Source organism: Archocentrus centrarchus, chromosome 23 (genome assembly GCF_007364275.1).
Source record: "Archocentrus centrarchus isolate MPI-CPG fArcCen1 chromosome 23, fArcCen1, whole genome shotgun sequence".
NCBI lineage: Eukaryota > Metazoa > Chordata > Actinopteri > Cichliformes > Cichlidae > Archocentrus > Archocentrus centrarchus.
Window position 1 is genome coordinate 6,186,658 of NC_044368.1, and position 21,666 is coordinate 6,208,323.

Here is a 21,666-nt window from a genome sequence, read left to right on the forward strand (position 1 = left end):
CTTTTGATGTGGAGGAGCAGCAGCTCTAGTTGTTTTTTTAAAGTCCATCTGAGCAAGGCTGAACCTAAACTAACTGAAATAAAAATGAAAGCCAAAAACAAAATAAAAAGCTATATTAACTCAGTTTGAAAGAATGTTATCATCCACAATCAACTCACTACTGGGTGAGTTTAGCTGCTGCTAACCAGCCCTTCCCATCTTGTGCTCCTAGCTCACCAAGGCTGCTGAGTAGAAGACTGCCAGATAAAATCCAAGATGGGAGTTAGAATTAATCCACAGGATGAGTGACTCACTGGAGAGGAAGCTGATTAAAATGCTACATCCAGTTATTTATTTGTCAGAGTAATTGTATTATTTACATTAAAAAAGAAATGTAGAAATGACACTTAAAGAAATACAGATGTGCACATATACCCATTCATGGCAGCAAACAGCTACTAGGATGCCAAGTTGAGGTTTTATATCTGTTCTGCACAAACTAAAGAATATATTAGCATTCAATTTACTGATATTGCCTAGTAAGCCAAGCTGCAATCATCTGTGAAGGCGTCTGAGGGTAAAGTGCCCCAAACGTGAACTTTAGCTTCTCTGGTTTGAGTCTGGTTGGGGGTCTCTGTTGTCATGTCATCCCCCCATCCCTCTCCCCTCACTCTCCATGCCCTCTTTGTGCTTTTAACTCTCTAATAAAGGCCAGCATGTTGTCCGTTGCATATAGCAAATAACAAGCAAGGCTGAAAAATGTGTGCGTGTTCAGTAGAAGTTTGCGGTTTTGATAGTCTACAGGCTTGCTCTCATTATAAGCTGCTGTGGTGTCAGCTTGAGCCCCTTCTCCTCGCCTCTCCCCCCTCTCTCTCTGGGCCCCTGCTTGAGGCAAGCCCGTGAGAACGATGTACTTTTCCTGGAAGGCACAGCTACGTGCAGCCTGAAGGGAGGGATGGAACCTGAGTGGGTAGTCATCAGCGCAATAACAAGTGCGCACGTCACAGGGCTGGCTCAAGGGTCCTGTGGAGTAAACCGCAGAAGGCCAGGAATTATCGTTGCCTTTCCTTTTCAATTACAGAAAGCCTAAACACCTCCAGGGGGACCGCGAAACCTTCCCATCCACCACTCCAATTAGGCGGAAACTCTTGCTTTCTAACAATCTTCGCTTGGGTTACTTCCCTCCTGTCCAAAGCCACCTGAAACAACTTGGCTCACATCCTTGCAGCTGCAGTGTGACAGCGAGAGGCGGTGATGACTACTTTCACTGCCTGCTGCGCTTTCTCTGCAACTGCCTCTTCTTCTGGTCTCAAAAACAGTGTTTATAATAGTCATCCTGTTATGTTAAAAGATGTAAATGTCTAATGTGGAAGTGAAACTTGGCTGGACACCTTCTAATCCTACTACAACATGATCTCTCACACAACAAGAGGCCCATGAGCTACAGATGTCCAACCAAACATGCAATATTTTGCTAATAAAGTAATCTATTAAAGGGTCCTATTATGCAAATTTACAGCTACATTTTTTTAATTTGCACATTTTGCAGTTCAAATTATTCTGTATTTATCTGATACTTGACCTTGGTTCTTCCTCCCTCTTTAAGCCACTTTTCTTGTGATTGGCTGCCCCTTGCAATCAGAAGGTTTGAAAGCAGCGATGCCTGAGAGGGATATCCCCTCTCACTGGCATCATATAGATAAAAGAGCAGAAAAAAGCCTTGAAGCTGTGAAAAGCGCAACACAAACCAGAAATGGTGGTTTCCTTCAAAGTAAGAGTTCTGACTTTGAAACATGTTGGCACAACATATACTCTGAAAGCAAACTTTCTCCACTTCCTGGTCAATTTACTCTTGGAAAAGATGACATACAACTATTCCTTTTGTACATCAAAGCACTGCAGAAGAGCACTCGTTTGAGCTGCAGTCATCTGCTCACTTTCCACCGCAGTTGTTTACAGCTTCCCATCACATAGAAAGAACGAAAGGGTGTCATCTGTTCGGGCTGCAGCCTCCGCTAGTGGAAGGTGGAATCATAACATCTTAGACTCAACAGGTAACCGCTGGTGTTAGTTAATAAAATGAGAATAATTTATTTAATCGAGTGGTGCCAATGAGCAAGGCCACTGACGTTTAAACATCTAGCTGACTAGTCAGACTTCAGCTGACCAGATTGTAAACTGGTACCTTTTTCCCATGGTTTCCTGCCCTTTCACACAGAGAAAACTCCAAGCAAATTAAAATGCAACACTAAAAACCACATGAGAATGCTTAGTCTGCTTATTGGCCAGATGGCCTAGTGGATAACACGGAGAGTTTACATTCATTTTGCAGCTAGTTGCTAGCCTGTACATCTATGGTACCCTGCTCATTCCCAGACTGTAAAGGATGCCTGGCTACAGGAAGGTATTTAGCTCAAACTTGCAGCATACACCTGGTCGCATTCAGATCATGTTCTCACCATAAATGAGCCACTCTGAAATTTGTTTGGAACCAGACTGAGACCACCTCCTTCAAAGGGTCCCGGTGAGGTTGTTTTGATTTGTACCCAAGTGCGATTACCGTGTTCACATCTGCGCCAATGAAATGAACCAAATGTGGGCTTAAAAAAGGTAACAGTACCTGATAGTGGGTATCCTGTCCAGCCGAGACTCAGGGCTCCAGGCTAGAGCATCAACACGCAATTCATGGTGAAAGGCTCGAAGAACATTGAATTCAACTCCCTCCACCTCGACATCCTCCTCCTGTAGGAGCAAACATATGTTCAAAGGGGAAGGAAAACAGTGTGCACTCAGTGAACCAAAACACGCGAGGCTGCATCTCTAACCTGGAAGAGACAGGTGCCCACCACCACATACTGGTTTCCACCATAGGCCAGGAGAGAGGCAGGGGTACCGGAGCTGAAGGGACTGAACTCCACCACATGAACATAGTCCTCACATGGAACCGTGTAGCTGGGACTGTGGCTGGAGTCCTCCTGCATGTTGCGTGTACTTCCACTGAAGGCATCAGAAGGATAGAAAATAATTGGGATGATCATGAAAAACATGTCGTTTAAAAACACTTTCAAAGAATAACACCAGTTTATCGATCAGACCCATAAATGTACTGGTAAAAATCTTTAAAAGTCTCAGTGCTTCATATATGATGATGCTACACTATGTTTTACTGCATTTAGTACATACAAATATGTTTTAGTGTATTTAGTGCCCCACAGAAATCTCAACAGGGTTGTAATAAAAATAGTAAAGTTTTGTAAGTGGGGCTCACTTTACTCAAGCATAAGATATGTTTTTGTTTATTAAATGGCCTAAAATAACAAAAAGATGCATGTACTTCTGTTAAGTAATGCAACACAGACCAGCTGCTTTTATTATACGCAGACTTACGTCCATAGTCACGCTCCAAAATTCTATTTTGAACCAGAAAAAAAGCCCTGGTTTTAGTGTATACACCTAATAGCCACTTTATTAGGTACACCTGTTCATTTATGCAAGTTTCCAATCAGCCACCCACATGGCGGCAGCCCAGTGCATTTAGGCATGTAGACATGGTCACGACAACCGGCTGAAGTTCAAACAGAGCATCATAAATGCTGACGAAAGGTGAATTAAGTGACTGAACGTGGCATGATGGTTGACTGCTTTGAGTTGATAGGAAGGCAACAGTAACTCATTACAAAGTACACAGAAAAGCATCTCTGAATGCACAATATGTGGAACCTTGAAGCAGATGGACTACAGCCGCAGCAGTCCACTCAAAACTAGCTGAGTATGTTATCACATGTGAGCTAGGATCACTTCCAAAGCTCATGTGTTACTGAAGCAGGAATAATAATGGCAATAACATGTCACCTGTCCAGAAGTAAAACGTGACTGCTGCCGGTTTTAAATATAGGAGCACTGCCAGCCGGGTTTCCTGTCAAAACGCAGGCTGGCGGTGTATTAACTATTGATTACTGGTGAGGGTCTATTTAAATTCGGAATACAGCAGTAACTGATAGACTTTACTACCTTATTTTCAATGAATCCCTTGAATCATACGCTGCCCGCGTTTGAAATGTTTTCAATCTTCTTCCGATTACGACACGGAATATACCATCAAGTATAAATGTCAGGGGGTGGTGTGGGATTAGTTGTAGCAACAGAAATAAATTTTTAAAAAGCCAAAACCACTTCATGGAAGTCATAAGCATTACTGGAATATGTTACTTAAATCACGTCTAACGACACGAACTTAAAGTTAGCTGTGAACTTTTAGGATTTAATATTTCCACGAAAAACAAAAATCGTACCCCCGCTATTTGCTGCGAGGTGATTGGACAGAAGGCGGCAACGTCATCGGTAATTTAAAATTTCAAAACAGCTGCTTTGTGTGTTGGACGTGTGCTTTTGGGAGATCGCAGCAATATAAGAGGTTTGAAATGATTAATCAACCTTTTCTGTAATGAAAAATGAATAAACTGTATTATATGTATGTATGTATGTATGTATGTAGTAGTAGATGATTAAAGTACATATTTGGAATGAAATAATTATGTTGCCTAAACGATTACATGCTAGTAAGGCCTGTATATCAGCATTAAAGTTTCTAAATTAATTCCACATATGTCTTTCTATAAAAAAAGATATATGACTGCGGTTTTAAAGGCTTATGATCCTTATGAGGGCTTGTTTTTTTGTTGCTTTTGTTTAAGGGAATAATGGAGGGTTTAGGAGGTAGACTCACACTGATGGTGAAAACCTTCAGGAGGGAGTGCCACAGGGTCTTGCAGTCTGAGAGGACTACCATTCATGGAGCTGATGGTATGCTTATGGTGCTGCAACTGGCCATGGCAGAAGTGAATAAACAGGTAAGCCTTAAGGATCATTTCTATTTTTTTCTGTCCCCTCATGTCCTCTCTCACCACATCCATTAATCTCCTCTGTGGCCTTCCTCTTTTCCTCTCGCCTGCCAGCTCCATCTTTAGCATCCTCTCGTGTGCGCAGAGCTCAAAAGATACAAAAAGACAATACCAGCCACAGCCTGTAAACCGCGCTGCCATCTGGCAAGCGATACAGAAGTATCTGTTACCGTACCTCCAGGCGTCAGAGCAGTTTATCTCCTCAGGCTGTCATGCTACTGAACCCATCCTCTGCACTCTACCACAAATAATAGCTTTGTTTTGATGTCCTAATTACTCATTAATTCACTTATTTTTGTGAGCAACATATGGGACTACAACTAGACAACATGGTGCTGTATATTGATTAAAAACATGAAGCAAACTATCTTAAATAACTCTTTCACCACTCTCTGTCTACTATATATACCTTCCTCATCCTATTCTTCCTTTTCACTCCTAATTCAAATCTTAGCATCTTTAACTTGGCTGCATCCAGCTCAGCGACATGTCTTTCTGACTGTCTCTAAGCCACATAACATACTGTAGCTGGTCCCACCGCCTTCCTCTAAACCCTTCTCCTTAAATTCTCATCCATCTCCTCCATCCAACCTGTACTTTCTCCTTCATCTCTCTTCTGCACCCTGCTGCTGTTTTGAACAGTTGACCAGTTGCTACTCCTGAGTTCCTTGTGCAGTAGCTCACCGACCGTCTTGCCGAATGCTTTTTCTAAATTCACAAAGTCTCAATGTGTCTACATCTGACACTCAAAGTGCTCTTTCTTGGCATCAGACCCTATTGTCACTCTTAACTGAGCTTCTACCACGCTTTCCCATAAATTCATGCTGTGCCTGATCAGTTTTGGTTTCCCCTTATGCTTAAAAATGGTTATATACAGGCATAAAATTTATCTGAAAGGACAATTAAAGCAACTAAAGAATGCCCAAGGTCTATTGAAATTATAAAACTTTGTCTAAGTTAAACCACTCATTTCTTGCACTCTGGCCACTGATGATCACCATTTTAGGCACATAAAAATGGTTCAGGGTATCAAGCAACACTGAGGAATCTTGGAGTCCTTCAATGCACACATTCATCAAGTATGTAAGAACTGCTTTCATCTGCGTAATATCTCTAAAATTAGAACCATCTCAGATGGACCGTTGTATTCCTTTAATATCAGGCAGAGCCTTCAGCTATCAGGCCCCTGTCTTGTGGAACCAACTCCCAGTTTGAGTTCAGGAGACTGACACCCTCTCTACCTTCAAGATTAGACTTCGAACTTTCCTTTTGGTAAAGCTTGTAGTTTGGGCTGGATCAGGTCATCCTGAATCAGCCCTTAGTTGGGCTGCTATAGTGTCAGGCTGCTTGTGGACTTTCCTTGATGCACTTTACTGCATGCAAATGTTAAGAAGACTTAACTTTTGTCTTCTCTTTTCCATAATTTGTGTTATGTCATTGTCTCTCTATACTCTCCTTTCTCCTCTCTGTCCCCTCAGCACCCTTTTGGTTGTGGCAGATGGCTGCCCCTCCCTGAATCTAGCTCTGCTGGAGGTTTCTTCCTGATAGAGAGTTCTTCCTTCCCACTGTCACCCAGTGCTTGCTCCCAGGCAATCTCATGGTTGTTGGGGGTTCTTCTCTAATACTTCCCATTATAAAGAGCTTTGAGGTGATTTATAAATAAGTGATTTGAAATGTACTATTCAGTGGAAACCACCATATTGTAAACCTTCCCTTTCGCTCTTACTGGTCACTCTGATAATCTGAATTTTTAGGGACTCGTTTAGGGTAAAGCTGAATTTTAGAGGTGAGGCTAACAGCAGTTTTGAGCAGCTGACGAATTTCCTCTTTCACAAAAGGATGCAAAATGGAAAATAAATGAATCAAAGAGGAAAAGTATACTGTGTGTCTGTTATCCGGTGTCGTAAAAGCGAGGCTGTATGAGCCCATTTCACATCATCATCACGGCGTAGTTCAATTGAACCATCAGGCCGACTGTCATCACATCTATAACTGATGACATTACCACAGGTTTCCGGGTGAGACCGCTCATGGCTTATTTTTGGACCGCTGCAGAAGGTCTCTCTGCTTTTGAACTGATTGGTTCCAGGCCGTTTGTAATTACGGCTGCTGCTTTCGCTGCTTTCTCTCTTCCTGTGACAGCATGGCGGAGAGTTCAAAGTGGCTCTGAGTGATGTCCTGATGGCCTGGAAACACTTATTGTTAGACAAACTTCACCTGCCACCCCCCAGTTTTGCACGCTTGGAGAACTATGATCTCATCCTGGAGGCATACGAGTCCTTCCTGAAACGCTCCAACACCGTGGACCTGGTTGATATCCTCTCCATGTACAAACAGCTGAGGCTGGTGGACTCTGATCCAGAGGAGCCTCTGAGCCCGGTGAGCTGGTTGAAATCAGGCTGATGATGTTGATTGTGGGTGATCACACTGGCTACAGAGTTGGAGATAAGGCCAATCAGTTTATCCCTCTCTCTTTTTCTTAACATTATTTTGCCAAGATCCAGCTGTTTGACTTCCTATCAGGCAACGTAGACATCCCAGAGTTGCCAGACTCTGCGGTCCCCTCAACACCATCTAGTAAAGAGAGGTCCTGCAGCTCACAGGTAGGCCCAACTCAGTGAAAGGTGCAACTTGTTTCATAAACTCCCATAGAAAGAAATCCTTCATTTTCACTTTGCTCTCTGCCCTCTAATACTGCTGTTTTAGTAATGTGAAATGCTGCTCTCCTGCAGGCAGTAATCCATGCTTTTACTTCTCCACCTTTCAGCGTATTTCACTTCTGTCTGGAATCCATCCTGCTCTTATTGACGGGAACTCTATATCATATCACTCACATTTAAAGGTGCAATATGGATTCAGTTACCAGGCAGATGTTTAAAACATGAGACAGGAGCTTCTGTAACACAGTCTCTTTGCTCCTCTCCTCTGCCACTTGCAAATTTGTGAGGTTTTTAAGAGGGAGGCCTGCTACATTACCAGCTATGCTGATGTAAATTTATTTATTTTTATTGGAGTGCTGCCAGCTGCTGTTTTTTAGTGGTTTTACTCAGGTGGTAACACTCCTGTCCAGGCCAAAGGTTTTTTTTACCAAAGTAAAAGTTGTAGCTGGCTTGCTTAGCATAAATAAAAATGTTAAATAGAGATTTTTATCTGGTGTTAATCCAGACAAAAAAATAATGAAAAAGAAATTTGCTTGTTTCCTGGCTGGTTCCAGTACCTTCCTGGAATCTGTGCCTTGTTTGGCTGCACAGTGGCAAACAGGATATAATGCTCCATAAATTACCGTACTGCATTTTTGTACTGACCCCTAAATTGGTGAGGTCTCTTCCTGTTCCTTCCCCCACCCCCCGAAACACACACCATAGGATGACTGTGCAGTTTCCTATAGCCAGTGATTTTTACCTCATTTATCTGCCTTTGAATATCACAACATCAATGAGAGGATGCAGCCAAAAATGCACCTCAAATACATTATCCAGTTAAAAAAGACTGGAAGTGCTGATAAAATATTTTCAAGAGAAAATGCACACAGTGTTGGTATCACTGAGCTAACCGACTGCAGGCTGGGTTTTCTAAAGTTTACTATACTTACAATCTAAACACAATAGATTCCCTCATAATAAGACAGGCACTGACAGCATTTATTAAAATGTAAGAATCTTATGCATTGTGTTTTTTGTTTATATGTAGGTGAAAATGGCAGTAAGACAGGTTTTCTGCTCCTATCTTGATTTGCTTGTAAACACCAAGAATGACATCGCCTTGGCACTAATCCTCGACGTTCCCAGTCGCAGTCTTGGACGGCAGGCATTTACTGACATCAAGCATGCAGCACGCAACAGCAACACTTCTCTCTTCTTGGTAAAAACACCCCTGCTCATTATGTGCTCAAGTAAATTAGAACAATCCCCTCTGGTGTAACATCTATCCGGTTCTTTCTCATGATTTTTCTGCAGGCCATGACATCGTTCGTTAGGGCCCTCCAGCTCGGAGGGAAGGGCTACGCTCCAGCTGAATCTGACCCACTGAGGAAACATATCAAAGGCCTGTCTGACTTTGTCCAGTTTGTAGACAACCTGGAAGAAATACTGGGGGAGATCCCCGACCCAAGGTACACAGAACAGCTTCCACTGCTCCCTGTCTTACTGCTGTGTTGGACACATACCTCCACCAATTAAATGTAAATGTCAGGAATCTGAGGTGCACTCCATTTAGAGGCCTGAACTGGAAATTCTTGTTCTCCAAAGAGTTCAAGTCAAATTTGAATAGAAGTTGTAAAAAAATATCAGACAGAATTGAGATTTTTAGCAGTCGGAAGAACTGAATTGTTCAATACTTACTTTTTTTAACCTTTTATTTACCACTTCAAAAGTGCCGCCATTCGCGAACTTCTGGCAACACTTACCGTAATAACCCTGTGTTGGGTGTGAAGCGTAATTTCTCTGCTTTCATGCAATTTTTCCGATAGGACAAACTGTCACGTAATTACAGTAATTGGGCTTAAATCAGCAGTTTACAGCGAGTAAGATGCAGGTAACACATATATTGATGGCGATCGCTTGCTGTTAAAGGGTTGAACATAATTGTGGATTAAACATGTGATTGTACAGATTGAGACAGGCTTTTTTTTTTTTTCCTTTTTCTTTTTTCATTGTGTTAAAATGGAAATCATCTTTGAAGCTATAGCTAACAGAGGCTTAGCTGAGCTTCGTCTTTCATTATATCTAAATATAAACTGCTAAACTAATGTTCAGAATTCACAAAATCCTTTTTCAGACCTCTTAATCTATAAATTATTACACCTTGGTTTTCATTTAACAGAAGATTAGCTGTTTCTCGTACTTAATAGTGCTTATGCTAAGCTAACAAACTATAAACATATGTTTAGTTTAATTTTAATTATAGAATTTGGGGCAAAACTTATTTTTATACTTACAAACTTATAATGAAAGTTATGTTATAATGAAATCGGTGAAGGTGTTAATTTGAATTGTTTCACTTAAAATTTATTTTATTTTTTTTAAGTTTTTGTGCTTTACTAAACTAATTGCTACATCATATATCACCTCATGTCATATATTTCATAGAAGTAAAAGCTAATTAAAAAGACTTTGTTAACAATATCATATGACAGATCGTGACTTTTAAAGTCTTGGATTTCAGGCTGCTATGACAATATATGCTAATGATATGTAGCCTCTTTCTCTGATTGGCTTAGCCTAATCATGTGATTGTATTGTGCTGTGCACTTGGCTATATATACTTGACCATTACTGAAATGGAGAAGGTGGGGATTCCCCATATCTAGCATATGAGCTAGGTTACAGAACAGCTGGCAACAGCTAGATGGTGAGAAATTGGGGAACCCCAAATTTCTAGGTAAAGAGCTAGTCTATTTATAGTAACATTAGTTTTAGGCTGCATCCTTATTGATTAGCCTGTGATGCCAACTTCTGATTGGCAGAACATTGTCTAACATGTTAGTCAGGGATGACTGATGGCCATAAATAGTACAAGATTGAGCAATTTTAAAGCCATACCTACTGCTCAGCAATATTGCTCAAATGTAAACAACATGATTGCAACATGTTTTGTACATGGTTGCATTATGATTATAGTAATGTTATACATAATGCATTGATATCAGCAGTACGTAGCATGGGTGCATTGTGCATTATGTAGTAATACTGCTGTTTGAAATGCCATCTGTACAAAACGCAGGCTTGTATACGTTTACCTTACTTGGTTGAAAAGCCAATTTTCTTTGTTTTGTGGGGATTTTTTTGTTTTTTTTTTTCTGGTTCCCACATTATCTTTTTTTTTTTTTTTAATTGCAGTGTCAAAGAAACATCTACTACTACCCACATCTTAGCATTTAAAACAGTTGATTTAAGAACTTTCTACACATTAAGGCCTTATTTGTTTTGCATGTATTCAGTGCCTTTTTAGGCTTTTTAATGGACCTGTGGGAACCTCGAAAGGGTTTTTGATTTCAAATAAATACCAAATAATTACAAATTGTTCTACGGTATTTAATAGCTTGTGTTTTTATACACACATATATGAATTTCATATCCAGAGGAGTCATCCTAAGCTGATGAGGAGAATACAGAGATTCCAAGAAAAGCTGAGCACCTGGCAGTAGCTGAAGCCGAGCACAGTGAAACTTGTGATTTATGATTGAGTGGATTTTTTTCTTTGAATTGCTCCACTTCAGGTTAAATCCCGCTTCCTCTCTGGAGGAGCTGACTCAGTTCTTGTGAATTCAGGGAGGTAGGTGTGGGGTGGGGGATGGCAGTCCGCTGCTGTGATTGGTGGGAATATTTTCAGCAGGGTGGATCAGCCTGTGTGCTGAAATCACACCTGTGATCATAATATCCACCTGTCCCCCCGCCGCTTATTTCCTCCCAAAAATCCCTGTAATGACTCCCATCTAAGCTCCCCATGATAACATTTGGATTGCTAAAACATGTTCATCTTTGCTACATCAAAGCCCGTCTTTGTTAAATAACTTGTTCCCTGTGTTTGCTTCGCTCACTTTGATGAACTATCATCAAACCTTGAGCTGCACAGATCACTCTCCATACCATTACAGATTATTTTAGATGTCAAAGCATCTGGCACCACAACAGAAGTGGCTATCAGAAATGATTTAGCAGTTCAATCATGTGAGCTTTGAGGTGAGGCTGCTGAAGGCGCCCTTTGTAGCAGTCCCAGTAGTGACGCCGGCCTCGCTGAGCTGAGCCGTAACAACACATTGTGATGTTTGTGCAGCGGTGTGTTCAACTCTCGCTGCTCTTCTGAGGGTTCTCAGTTCACGCAGGCCATTGAGGGAGCTCAGTCTGATGAGACGCTGATGAACCCGGCCAACGTGTGTCTTTCAACAGGCAGTGCCTTTACGCTCTCAGTGGAGTACTGTATTTCCTCATACAAACACCTTCTGTAGCGAGTTCAGGGCCCCTTGTTCAGCGAACATCTGTTTTTCCAAATTATTCTGTTACTGAACCCCGCTCGCTCGCTCGCATCAGAGCCGGGTCAGGTTTGGACCACCACCTCGCCACCAACACACTTTGGTGCACTTGACTATATGAAACCTGCATAAATGATATGTTGCTATGATTTTTGGACATACTGTGGAGACAAACACGTATGAACAACCCCCCCCCCCCCCAAAAAAAAAAAAAGCATAAAGAGGAAAATCCTTTCTAGAGCTGATGGACTGGAGCACAGTGACCATGCCCAGGGTGACTTTAACGTGGATTTCATAACTGTTAACATTGGCAAAGCTCTACTACAGTGAAATAAAGCTCAACTGGATGTTAGCACTGAAACAATTACTCTGAGCCCTTAAAGTCAGTGTCCAATTAATTGGAAGTGAAGCGGCAGTATGTCTTAAAGACATTCAGACTAAAGCCCCGGCTTTGCTGGGAGAGAGTTATTCATGTTGGAAAATGTTGGCTGAACTCTTGAAGACTATTTACTCCATCCAAATAAAAACCCCTGTGTGTGTGTGTGTGTGTGTCGCATAAGAGGGTCTACTCCATTCCAAAATAAATGTAACTTTTGCTCTCTACCTATAACACCTATAGCTCTCCCAGCATCCCTCATTGACTTGCCACTTTGAATTCTCAGTGAATGTGGAGCCAGGCTGGTGACCGCCATCAGGGCGGTGCTGGTGAAGGGCCGCGGCAGTGGAGATGCTGTGTACGCTGCAGCTGAGGAGACTGCACAGGAGCTAAAGGAAAGGATCTGCCAGCTACACACGATCCAGAAGCAGTCTGTTAGTGGAAGCGGGACGGGGATAAGTCCTGCAAGGGTAATGTATAACTTCTGCTTTCCAGCCAGCTGGCTACACTTTGGGCTTTTCCTTCTCTCCAGTAGTCCATACACCAAACCCACTTCATGTTTCACTGTCTAGTCACCATTTGGCAGAGTTGTGACTGTAGTTGTGTTGGTCTTCACTCCCAGCCAAAAGCATATGCAGTCAATCATTCTACTGCATATGGAGGTCGGGACACTGTGAAGGTGCTGATGGCACTGCTGGATGAAGAAGCCCTGACTCCCCCGTGTCCAAACAAGGCTGACCTGCTGTCTGAAGATCAGCCTGTCCTCAGTGGAACAGAGAGAACCTCCATCCTCACACTGTACAGGTTGGTTCCAGTTAATCCGGCAGGCCTGGTTTTTGAATACATCTGTTTTCAAAGAATGACTTTTGTTGTTTGTACTTACTTTAATCAGTCCAGTGTTGACTGGACAGGGAGATGCTGTGATCTTGTGAGTTGGCTTAAAATGGCATTGACTATTCCCAGCTTCTTTATATAAAGCTTTGCTGCTTTCCACTACTTTATATCCCTGAAAATCTGATATCTGGATTATCAGCTGGATAAAATAAATACTAAGACGACATTTAAAAAATTAAGAATTAAACAGGTCTGACCTACAACACTATGTGATGGACCCCCTATATGAAAAGTTAAAATAGGAGCCTGACTGATACTGGGTTTGAAAGTTAATGGCAAGTTAAAAAAAAAAATGCAATAATCAATATGTTTGTATTTTTAACCATGTTTTTTATTAGACAGTCCTGTCTAATAAAAAAATCCTCCTCCTCAGGTTAAATTATAATTCTGATATTTGAACTCCTGGGATCAATTACTCATAAGAAATGCTATTAGAACACAAACTCCTCTTTCCAAACAAATTATTAAGGCAGACAACAAACTACAAGCAAATTTTCATTAAAACAAGTTGTATTTCCACCTGGACTAACAACACTCGTCTCTGTGCAGGGAAGTTCAAATCCAAAAAACATAACACACAGTTATTTGATGTCTATATGAATGTGCAGTAACTAAATTTCAGGAAGTGACTCCATTAATATTTCCTTCAGTGCCATGTGCAAACACAATGGAGTGCCCATACATTTGCTGACATTGTAATAGAGCAAAGTCAGTAATATGTGTGTGCTTTCTATGTGCTAAACTTTCTTTCTTCGCATGCTTGTTTCACAGTTAACTGCACACACAGACTAGTGCCGTTTGTCGTGGGCCGGATTCATTTGAAGTATAAAATGAACCTGCAGTTAATAATATGATAGGAAAGTTCTTGAAAGGTGTGTTTGGTCTTTTAATATTTTGTATTGGGTTTTTGATCACAGTTCAAATATGTGAATTTCTTTCCAGTTTAACCTTGAAAAGCAAAACATCATTTCAAGTTTGCTAGCCTTTTTTTTTTTTTTTTTCTTTCATGTAAATTTGCCCACTTTTTTCCTCCCAACTTTGCTGCTTTTTTTTCCAGTTTTATATATATATATATATATATATATATATATATATATATATATATATATATATATATATATATATATATATATATTTTTATTTTTTTTTTCTCTACTGAAATTTAATTTACTGAAATATGTAAATTTCCTTTTTTTTTTTTTTTTTTTTTTTTTTTTTTTAAATTCAATTCAACGTGCTGTTTCTTTGTTGTAAATTTGCCCATTTTTTTATTTTAATTTAAAAAAAATTTATGTTTTCCCTTTATCGGTTTCACTTCTTTTTGATTAAATTGGCTAGCTTTTTTTCTTATAAATTTTGCAAAATTTTGTCCTTTTTTAGATTTTTTTTTTTCTGCATAAATTTACAACTTTTTCACTTAAATTTGCTACTTTTGCTTTGCAAATTTTACCTAATATGGTACTAATGTCTCCTTTTGCAATTATAATGCCATTAGATGACAAACAAGTATGTCATGCCTGTAGCTTAATGGTGACAGTGTTGTGTTTAAGCATCCGTGGTGATTATGAACAAAATCCTCACTTCCTGAAATTTTCTCACCTGTTCTTTTCAGTGAAATAATGTCAAAAGAGAGAACATTTAAACTCGGTGGTGACTTTGTCCTTGTTTTAACTACCACAGGGTTCAGTGAGAGTGGGAAACCCCCTCAAACATAAATTAGGCCAACACGGGGCTGTGCAACTTTCCTTTGAAACCATATGGAGGAAAATCCTCCCACATCACAGTGGAACAATTTATCTGCTCTGAAATTAAAAAATAATACAGCCGCTGGTTATGTTTGTGGCTACAGGGCGGGTGACATTGTACGGCTAATGCTAGTGAAAACATCTTTACATGGTGAGAGTTTTAAAGGGAGAATGCTGTTTGAAGAAAGAGTGGGTAGATTTCTTGGTTAGTGTGGCCATGAAACCTTTTTACAGCTTTTCTAATTTATTAACATCTTTTCTTTGCTCCTTGTTGCGTCTCTCCTCTCAGATCCCCTGAAATGTCTACTGGATGTTCTCTAGAATCCCTAAGGAACCGAGTCCAGAGCCGACTAGACCTGCTCAAACCCAAGGTAACGTGGGCCCCTTCATCCGAGAGTCCCAAATCCAAACCATCAGCTACTCCAAACTGAATCAGATGTGCAAATATTGAAAATAATGTCTTTATATCTTGTAATTTCTTCCTGGTATTATTTATTTGCTTAGCTGAAGCTCACATCTTTACTGACTTCCACTGTTTCCGTTTGCACAGCTGGGTTTTAGCTCTATAGTGTTGGTCTGCTGAAATATGTGAAATAGAATTATGTGGGATTCAAACTGGTAACTAATCTGTTGTCAGTGCCTGTTTGCTTACAATCACATAAACAAGCACACTCATTGGCTACTCACTTGCCAACGAATTAAATTGAGTGAGCGAGACCATAAATTCACGAGGGAAAGGTTTAGCGCCCCGGGCAACGGGCCGCTGTCCCATAGATGTTCGCATCAGACGTCTTTTTGCAGTACTAGGAGTCATCCCCCGGTGGCCTTTAAAAAGAATGCAGGCTTAAGGCACTCACATGTTGGCTTCACTTCTCCAACCTGGAAAGTACGTCTACCTTTTATGCAGGTTTCTTGCATGATGTTGCTCGAGAGTTGCCCACCATATTGATCGGGACAACTTGTTGAGGGTTGTGGTTGTCATGGTTTCTCATTTACATGTAATGTTTAGCTGGTTTCTCACTCACTTAAGGTTCAGTCACACAGGCCTAGAGACTTATCAGAACATCTGGCAGCCACCCATCTCTAGGGAAGAATGTGTATTCCCTGACTGGTTGGTGAACGGTTGCTGGTTGTGGTTTGGCGAAATCAGTCGCTAACAGGGTGCTGCGCCAAAAATCTCCTTGCGTTTGCTTTTGGACGCTAGCACATTGCTCCAATCGCGGCAGTAGTTTGTATGGAAGACAGCAAAATGTTAGTAAACATTTGCCATATATTCGCCAAGTGGTAGTAAATTTGAAAAACTGTGAAGCAAATGGTTCCCCTTCAAAGGTCTGAAGCCAACACATTTTCAAAAGCTGCAGCTTTTACTTTAATGGCGGACGGTCTCCGTTATCAGTTTGTGCTGCATTTCTCACAGTTTCACTACTGCTCTGAGAGTTGTTGGCAAGATAAGTTGGCGTTTTCTATACAAACTACAGGCAACAGCAACAATCTGCAAGCAACCAAAGCAGTCACACAGAGGCTGTCGCTGCAGGACTGTGTACTCTTAGTGACACCAAGCACCCTCCAGCCAACTGATCAGACAGTACACATTTTTTCCTTGGCCTGTGTGGCTGGGCCTTATTTGCTTGACCCTGCAGAATCACATGTCCATAACAGTGGTTAGTGGTCACATGAGTGCCCAACCTGAACATATTATCCAGCATTTTACTTTGTATTTGTAACCTTTTTAAATGTGTTGTGAATTTGTGTGGCTGCTACCTTGGGTGGGACTCTTTTTTTTTCTTTTCTTTTCTTTGTGGTAGTTTCCATCATATTCAATATTTATTCATTTCAAGGAATAAAAATGCTGTGCAGTCCCACATAGAGAGGGACATCTGGTCACCCTAAATCAGGTTTAACCAAAATAATGAGACTAAAAGTTTTTGTTACCAATAGTGGTTTCACAATCTTGTATTGGTTGTGTTAATAAAACAAGAAATTATAGTAAAGATTTCATAGATTTGAGTAAAATCTTGAACGAAGGATTTGTAATAAGGTATTTTTACTGTAGTACTGCTGCATCACTCAGCTTTAGACTGTAAACTTTATACTTTAAGCAAACATGTAGTGTGAAGGCCTTCTTAGAATATGTATGCTGGACACATTTTGTGAAATAGCTCCTTTATTTGATTGTGCTACCAGATGTCATTTTAGCTCCCCACAATCTGGCTGCCTTCCTGTTTGAGTGCGCCGTAATGGTCCCTGGGCAGCTCACCGCTTCCTGAACTCAGTGAGCGGAAGCTTTCTGCATCAATTTCACTTTGAAGATGCCATATCAGTCGCGTAACTCGACTAGCAAGGGAAACTTGAAAGGTTATTGTTTCCTGTTGTCTGCTAAATGACTTTATCCCAGACTTCTCCAGCGGTTTCATCATGCACTGACGTCAGCCGGCACACACAGAGATGGACAGATTTAGTTTCTGCTTTTGGGACATTTCCAGGTCTTTTTTTTTTTTTTTTTTTTTCCTTTCTTTTTTTCTCCCCGTGATCAGTGCCACAGATGATCAAAACATTGAAAAACATGAGTAAAACTCCACTCCTGCTCCTCTGTGACACAAGTAATGATGTTCAACTGAGGTGCATTCACCTTCAGCTGTATATGCATTTTATTTTATATCTCGCTGCACCTGTTACTACTTTGTTCTCACTTCTATAAAAGCACATGTCAAAACACAAAGCTGCAGAAATGGCTTGCACCTGCTTTTGAAAATACTATCAGGAATGTCTCGGTCAGGTGTCTCCGGTGTCGAGTCAGGCAGTGCACGCAGGTTATTTCAGGACAGCCGTGTTCAGAGGAATGAAGGCCGTCTGACCACAAGGTGCCACATTGGGCTCCCACCTGTTGTAATTGGATTAGATGTTCTCCGTCAGTCATAGTTTGGCCATGCAACTCTTCCATCCCCTTCCAACTTTTTTAGGTTTTATTAGCATGTAAGCAGGGCAGCGCACATTTTTAGCTCGGTTATTGAAGTGTGCCTTGGTGCTGGGGTTGCTGTTGTTTTAGGTGCTCTTTAAAGAAGTTCTTTTGAGAAGCACAAAGGCTTTGATCCCTTTGTGCTCTGTGGACCCACCAAGCTTTGCTTCACTGTATTTTTTTTTTTTTCTTCTTTTCTCTCCCCCCTCTCACGTTTCTCCTTCCTGTTGTGGCCCACTGGCCTGAAGGGTGAAATCCTTGGATTGTGATAATCTCAAGCAGGCATAGATCAAACAGTGGATGAAAAGCTGTGGATCTGTGTATGCCCCAGGGCCGGGATTGCAGGCTTCAATTTCATTCACTTTGTTATAGAAACTTGGATGTTAGGTCTTTTTTTATTTTTATTTTTTAAATGAGGTGCTGCACTGCTGTCTTAGATGCTTTTGATACTGCTTTAGAAAATGGTTTCTACTGTTAAGTGTATGACTTGTCAGCCTCTTATTAGGGAGCTGGTAATTGATAAGAGCACAGCACAGTGCATCAGTCGGCTAATTACCAAAAAAACTCTCATCTCTTTCTGAAATCCCCAAACTCTGGTGTTTTGTTTTTGTTTGAAAACATGAGAGTAAAAGTCATGAAATATGCTTTGAAAGCCAGAAATCTTGTGGACTAATGAAAAACCATGCCTTTTTTTGTTATTGAAAGGTTTCGGCAACTATTGGATTGGATAGATTACCATGACCTAATAATGGTAATTGATGCTAATGACTTTAGTAATTCCCTTACTTTTCACATATTGTGTTTTTTCTGGCTCCAAAGTCATGTTTTTAGGGGCGACTGCAGACGTAAGCACGGCCGTTTCGTGTTACCTTATTTGACAGAAATCGACGCATTTTCTTGATGATAAAAAGAAATGTCTATTACACTTGAGTAAATGAAACCCCATTCAACAAAAGTGGTTTAAAAAAAAAAATAAAACTTTATTGCAGTGCTGGTAATTTTCCTTTGGCTCTGGAGAAAACCTCTTTGGGGTGTGCCAGAAATTCTTCTGATTTAATGCCACAGAAGTTGTGCTTTCTGTGAAATGTCTTGACTAGCATTGGTTGGATTTCCACGAATTTTGGCACAGACATGCATGTTCCCTTTTAAGATGGACTATAACAAATTTGATTACAATATCAGAGCAAAAAAAAAAGGTTTGTATTCAATGCTAATTAGCAGATCCAACTGCTGAAACTTGCTGAGCAGGAGTGGAAAAGTACTTGAAGGGGTCTCTGTTTCAAAATGCCAAAGAAAGAGCCAGAAAAGTCTAGGCCACCTGCCCTGAGTCATTGATACTGATCAGCAGTCACCATATCAGCTGGATTTAAATTTTTTTTTTTTTTGTATTTATTCCAGGTTCGAGAGAGAGTCATCCGATCCCAGTTTGCCTGCACATACAAAGACGAAGAGCTCCCTCTCAACCGTGTGCTGGATTTCCCAAGCACAAGCCAGGTCCCTACCTGCGTGCAACCAGCACCCAAACCAAAAACCACCACATCTGTGGAGGACGGGTGCAGCTGTGACGTGGAGGACACAACTAAAGGTAAAAGTTCATGCTCATTTCTTTATAAGCTAAAGTTTCCCTCCCTCTCTTTTTTTTGTATTTTTATTTTTTTGTACCTCCACAGCATGTCAAATGTCAGAACAAGACGTGCTGAATTTTATCTGCTGGAACAGATTTCTGTTTCCTCTGACGCCACAAAGCTGGACTAAGGCCCAGGCTCACCTTCTCAGCTCCGGCCTTGGATCATTTCCAGTCCCAGTTGTGGGACTGGTACTTACAACTTGCTGTTAAATGAATCCCCATTCTATAAAACCTCCTCACCCCCACATCTGTAGTAAAAACCAAAAACACACACTCTTGTACAGACTTTTTGCCCATTTCCCCCTTCTGCTTTTTGTTCCGTGGGAATTCAGGCTCGGCTCCATCAGGTTAACATGACAAATGTTGAAATTCAGGTTCAGAGAATAAACACACAGCATACTTCAACTAGCAGCTAACGTAAGCAATTTCATCACATTTTCCTCCCCACCAGCTTGTCACTTTTGCTTTTTAATTTCTTCTTCTTCTTTTCTATAGCTGTTTCAGACAAGCAATCCTCTGAATGTACAAATAAGGTGCAGAATGAAATTCGGCGGGGAGCTGCTCTCAAGCCAAGAAGTGGAAATGCTCCAAAACAAGGTGCAGGCCATGTTAATGGAAAAACGACTGGCATTCAGATACAAAGCAGGGGTAACAAGAGGAAGCAGCTGGATTCGGACCAACACGGCAGATCCGAGAATGTGCCTCCGGAGAAGAAACAGCCCACTTGTGTGCCAGTCAAAATGCCTGGCAAAAGTGCCAGCAAGGCCTTAAATAAGAAGAAGCTCATAGCTGGACAAGGAAAGCTGACCAGCTTCTTCAGAGTCTAACCACTATTTACACTAATAATGACTTTCTATAAGATGTTCACACAAAGTGGCTGACTCTTGTGTAGCAAGTGCCATTTAGGATTATTTCTCATTTAAGCTCTTGGGTCTTCAAAAATGTTTTACATGTGGAGAAACTCTTATTTTGCGTTTTTTTTTTTTTTTTTTTTAAATCAGGGTTTGGTAACCTTTCATTGGCAAGCCCAAGGTATACATTGCTGCACTTAAAATGTCCTTGTGATTGGTTGCTAACAGTTTGCATGAAATATGCCAACTTATCTGGAAACAGTTGCAGACTACTCACCAAGCGGTAGTGAAACTGCAAAAAGTGTGATGCAAAACGTTTACAGCTCAGAGTAAATGGCGAGTGTTTGCAGACAAGTCAGCGTCTTTTTTTGCTGACTTTTCGGGAACTACCATCTCCAACACCAAATGCATGTGTTATAGTATGCAGCTAGCATAAAGAAGCAATTATCAATTAGTGTAAAGGCAGAAAAAGGAGAGAAGTGGCTACAGTTATTAGCTAGAATTGCAAATCTTAATTAAAAACGTATCGAAATATCGTGTTTCTGGTATTGGCTTTATTATTTTTTTAATTTAATTTATTTATTAGAAAAAATTTATTTTAGTCTGCCATGTTTCTACCCATATAATGTCAAAAACTTGGCAAGTCATGTATTAACATTTTTGCTGACTTTTTACATTTTTTTTTTTTTTTGTATCCCCAGTTGAGTTTTCCATCTTTCAAACAACAAATGAATCCACCATAACATGTACCTAGTGCTCGCATAAAAGCTGTTAATATAGATTGGATAAAGTTAAAAAGTGGAGCGATAATGTTTGCATTTTATCTAGGTCCTAGCTAGTTGCTAGTTAGTTGTCCAAGTAGTTAGCATTTCCTAGCAGTAGCTTAAGGTTTAGCTTACAATTGAACAACTGAGAAAAAGTATCAAGTCTTGATCAGTGGTTTCATAAGTGCTGTTATACATTTTAAGCAAAAGGAAATTGTAATTTTCATCTGTTTAGCTTAGCATGATAATAAATCAGCTTATTGTATTCTATTGTATTCATTTCATTACTTGGTTTATATTTTAGAATAGATAGCCATTTGCTAGCATCAACTTTAGATTCAGCTTACAGATCAGTTTTTGTACATATTAAACACCCAAGATAAAATATCATATACTAATTAGTGACTTTGTGAATGCTGTTAAGACTTTGATATTTAAAGTTAAGTTTGATTGCACTTTATCACTAATCATTTTTAAGATGAGTCTAAAGAAAGCTTACTGTGGAAGGGGAATGTAATCACTACTTTTACATTTCAGTTTCCTGTAAAATTCCACCATTTAGTTCCTCTCTTTAAAATGTCACCCAGCTTGTAATTGTTAATA

The 21,666-nt window shown here is 40.4% G+C and overlaps 2 protein-coding genes across 6 annotated transcripts in view; one reads left to right on the plus strand and one right to left on the minus strand.

Moving 5' to 3' along the window:
• The window catches only part of nup37 (nucleoporin 37), a 33,964-nt gene that overhangs the window by 11,969 nt on the left and 329 nt on the right, over window positions 1–21,666 (minus strand). The window contains exons 1-3 of one of the 4 annotated variants that reach the window (XM_030720137.1): window positions 3,991–4,107; window positions 2,805–2,976; window positions 2,600–2,721 (exon numbers count right to left, since the gene is read on the minus strand). In XM_030720137.1, coding sequence (XP_030575997.1) covers window positions 2,600–2,721; window positions 2,805–2,960 — 278 coding nt within the window. In that variant the 5' untranslated portion in view covers window positions 2,961–2,976; window positions 3,991–4,107. The other 3 variants (XM_030720139.1, XM_030720138.1, XM_030720136.1) reach the window with 3 other exon arrangements.
• parpbp (PARP1 binding protein) lies at window positions 4,343–21,641 on the plus strand. 2 transcript variants are annotated; one of them, XM_030720134.1, is made up of 11 exons: window positions 4,343–4,393; window positions 4,674–4,829; window positions 7,023–7,259; window positions 7,379–7,483; window positions 8,571–8,741; window positions 8,837–8,991; window positions 12,513–12,696; window positions 12,849–13,030; window positions 15,155–15,236; window positions 19,220–19,406; window positions 19,944–21,641. In XM_030720134.1, the coding sequence occupies exons 2-11, from the start codon at window positions 4,680–4,682 to the stop codon at window positions 20,273–20,275; spliced, it is 1,785 nt and encodes a 594-aa protein (XP_030575994.1). In that variant the 5' UTR covers window positions 4,343–4,393; window positions 4,674–4,679; the 3' UTR covers window positions 20,276–21,641. The 2 variants fall into 2 exon arrangements, with proteins under 2 accessions (XP_030575994.1, XP_030575995.1); XM_030720135.1 differs by having other exon boundaries at window positions 8,631–8,741.

Coding starts and splice junctions, on each gene's coding strand:
- parpbp (XM_030720134.1), top strand. CDS start 4,680: ATGGAGGGTTTAGGAGGTAGACTCACACTGATGGTGAAAACCTTCAGG. Junction 7,484..8,570: donor AGAGGTCCTGCAGCTCACAG/GTAGGCCCAACT, acceptor GTTTATATGTAG/GTGAAAATGGCAGTAAGACA. Junction 8,992..12,512: donor GGGGAGATCCCCGACCCAAG/GTACACAGAACA, acceptor TTGAATTCTCAG/TGAATGTGGAGCCAGGCTGG.